This window comes from Octodon degus, unplaced genomic scaffold (genome assembly GCF_000260255.1).
Source record: "Octodon degus isolate 3935 unplaced genomic scaffold, OctDeg1.0 scaffold00159, whole genome shotgun sequence".
Taxonomy (NCBI): Eukaryota; Metazoa; Chordata; class Mammalia; order Rodentia; family Octodontidae; genus Octodon; species Octodon degus.
Window position 1 is genome coordinate 6,703,772 of NW_004524735.1, and position 2,363 is coordinate 6,706,134.

Below are 2,363 nucleotides of genomic sequence, written 5' to 3' on the forward strand. Positions count from 1 at the left end.
ACAGAGGGCAACCCAATGAATACTTGTGTTCCTCATCCTGTGTTCCATGGACCCATGAAGATTTTGAACTACCTGGACTCCTTGCCAGAGTCGGTCACACATTAGTACTTCTTTAAAACATAGTGCTCTCCTCAAAAATACTTATAAAAAATGAAATTTTGATCATATTTTAACTGAGGGCTTAGTATCTTCACGTTTTCATTTTTATCCAAGTATTTCACTATCATTATTTGCTCTTGCATATATTAATTCATCAAATAGCTAATAAGCATTCAGTGTGTCATGCACAGCATTAGAGCCCTGGGAAACAGAGTCTCCCTGTATTTACTGGCTCCTACACTGAGCCAAGTCCAGGATCAGTCACCATCACAACAGTACTAGCAAGAGGTTACATTCTTTTAAAGTCTCTAAAACATCTCCCCCATACAAAAATGATTCCAGTCATCAGTATAGTTTGTGGTGTATTGGGCTTCTTCAACTGTGTCCTCTGAGAAAAACCTTATAACCCAGAACAGAGCAATGAGTGGGTTTCCTTCTTTTTGGTTTCATCCTATCCTTAAGTATTCTCTCCCATTCTAGAGATATGATTAGCCACTGGAAGGTATTGGTAGGGTTCATGTACATGATTAGATGATAGCACATTAGACCCTCAGTAGAGGATGTATATTGTCAGAAAGAGAACCAGATGTACTGGAGATGGAAAGAACTGAGCTTGAGCCTACATTCCACGACTTCAACCCAATAATTACTCAATATCATCAGGCCTCCTTTTTTCACTGTAACACAAAGACAGTAATTCCCATTTGAGAAGGTAGCTCTGGAAGTCAGAGAGATCATATAGAAGATGCTCATCCCTTGTCTGTGTTCCAGGAGCACCAGTGGAGAGCCTTTGAATTTCTGCAAGACAAGACCCACACCAACAAATGGGAGTGCACTGGATATGTCCATCAATGTGATGTTCCTGACAATGACCTTGGTGGACATCATCACCAGCTTAGTTGGGCTGGTGGGAAACACAGTTGTGCTCTGGCTCCTGGGCTTCCGCATGCATGGGAACACAGTCTCAGTCTATGTCCTCAACCTAGCTGCTGCTGACTTCCTCTTCCTCTGCGGCCATATTGCAGATTCTGTGAACAGCTTCCTTTACTTTTTCCACCTCACTTCAATCATTGTTCCTCAGGTCATATCCCCATTGATGATATGTTTCTACATCACTGGACTGAGCATGCTCAGTGCTATTAGTACTGAGCGCTGCCTGTCTGTCCAGTGGCCTATCTGGTACAGACATCACAGACCAAGACACATGTCAGCTGTCACGTGCGCCCTCCTCTGGTCCATATCCTTGTTGCTGAGTATCCTGGTACTTGTGTACTGTAATGTAGAATTTAAGTTCTATTTTTCCTGCTTGACCATGTCCTTCATTATTGCTGCATGGCTGATCTTTCTATTTTTGGTTCTCTGTGGGTCCAGCCTAGCCTTGCTGCTGAGGATGCTCTGTGGCTCAAGAAGGTTGCCACTGACCAGGCTCTATGTGACTGTGGGGCTTTCGGTGCTGGTCTCCCTCCTCTGTGGCCTGCCTATAGGCATCATGCATTCTCTGTTGTCCTGGTTTACAGATAGCAGTGACTGGATTTACTATGATTTGACTGCTTTCTTCTTGTCTGGTATCAATAGCAGTGCCAACCCCCTCATTTACTTCTTTGTTGGCTCCTTTAAGCACAAACAGAAGCAGAGGCAGCAGCAGTTCCTGAAGCTGATCCTGGAGAAGGCCTTAGAGAATAAAGCTGAGGTAGACAGAAGTAGAGACAGCCTTCCTCAAAATAGCATAGAGATATCAGGGTCCCTTTCTTTCAGTGATTCTATATATACAAGGGTTAATTCACAGAAGTAGCCCCTCTGCAAGGTTACAGAGAAGATTGTGTAAGGTCAAACCTCATACCTATATGCACATATTGATGCTTTGATATAAATATGTAGACATACATGCACCCTTTTAATTAAATATTGTCTGCTTTAACATTACAGCCATGGTGTTGAATAGTTGTAATGCAGGCCATGTGCCTGAAAAGACTAGCATACTTATGACTCTCATTTTTATATATTATAGATAATCTTAACACATGCCATGGCTAAATTGTCCGTGTAACACTGTTTCCTGTCTCATCCTGGAACCAGAAAGCTACAAGAACCAAGGATCATGAGCTAAAATCCATGAGCGCCAACACTCTTCCCTATCAGATTCTCCTAACACCTGTAAGTTTGATGATGATTTGAGGGAAAATTTGTCTCCCCTTATCATGAAGTTAAATGCACACAGGTTCCAGTGGTCAAAGAAATTCAAGAGCTTTTAATGACAGGTGGAG

At 42.5% G+C, this 2,363-nt stretch overlaps 1 protein-coding gene across 1 annotated transcript; it reads left to right on the forward strand.

The window, feature by feature from the left end:
* The first annotated feature begins 844 nt into the window (after window positions 1–844).
* LOC101584488 (mas-related G-protein coupled receptor member X1-like) lies at window positions 845–1,891 on the forward strand. Its single transcript, XM_004642704.3, has one exon. It carries the CDS (start codon window positions 845–847, stop codon window positions 1,889–1,891), a length of 1,047 nt encoding a protein of 348 aa, XP_004642761.3.
* The last annotated feature ends 472 nt before the right edge of the window (window positions 1,892–2,363 follow it).

Coding starts and splice junctions, on each gene's coding strand:
- LOC101584488 (XM_004642704.3), top strand. CDS start 845: ATGCTCATCCCTTGTCTGTGTTCCAGGAGCACCAGTGGAGAGCCTTTG.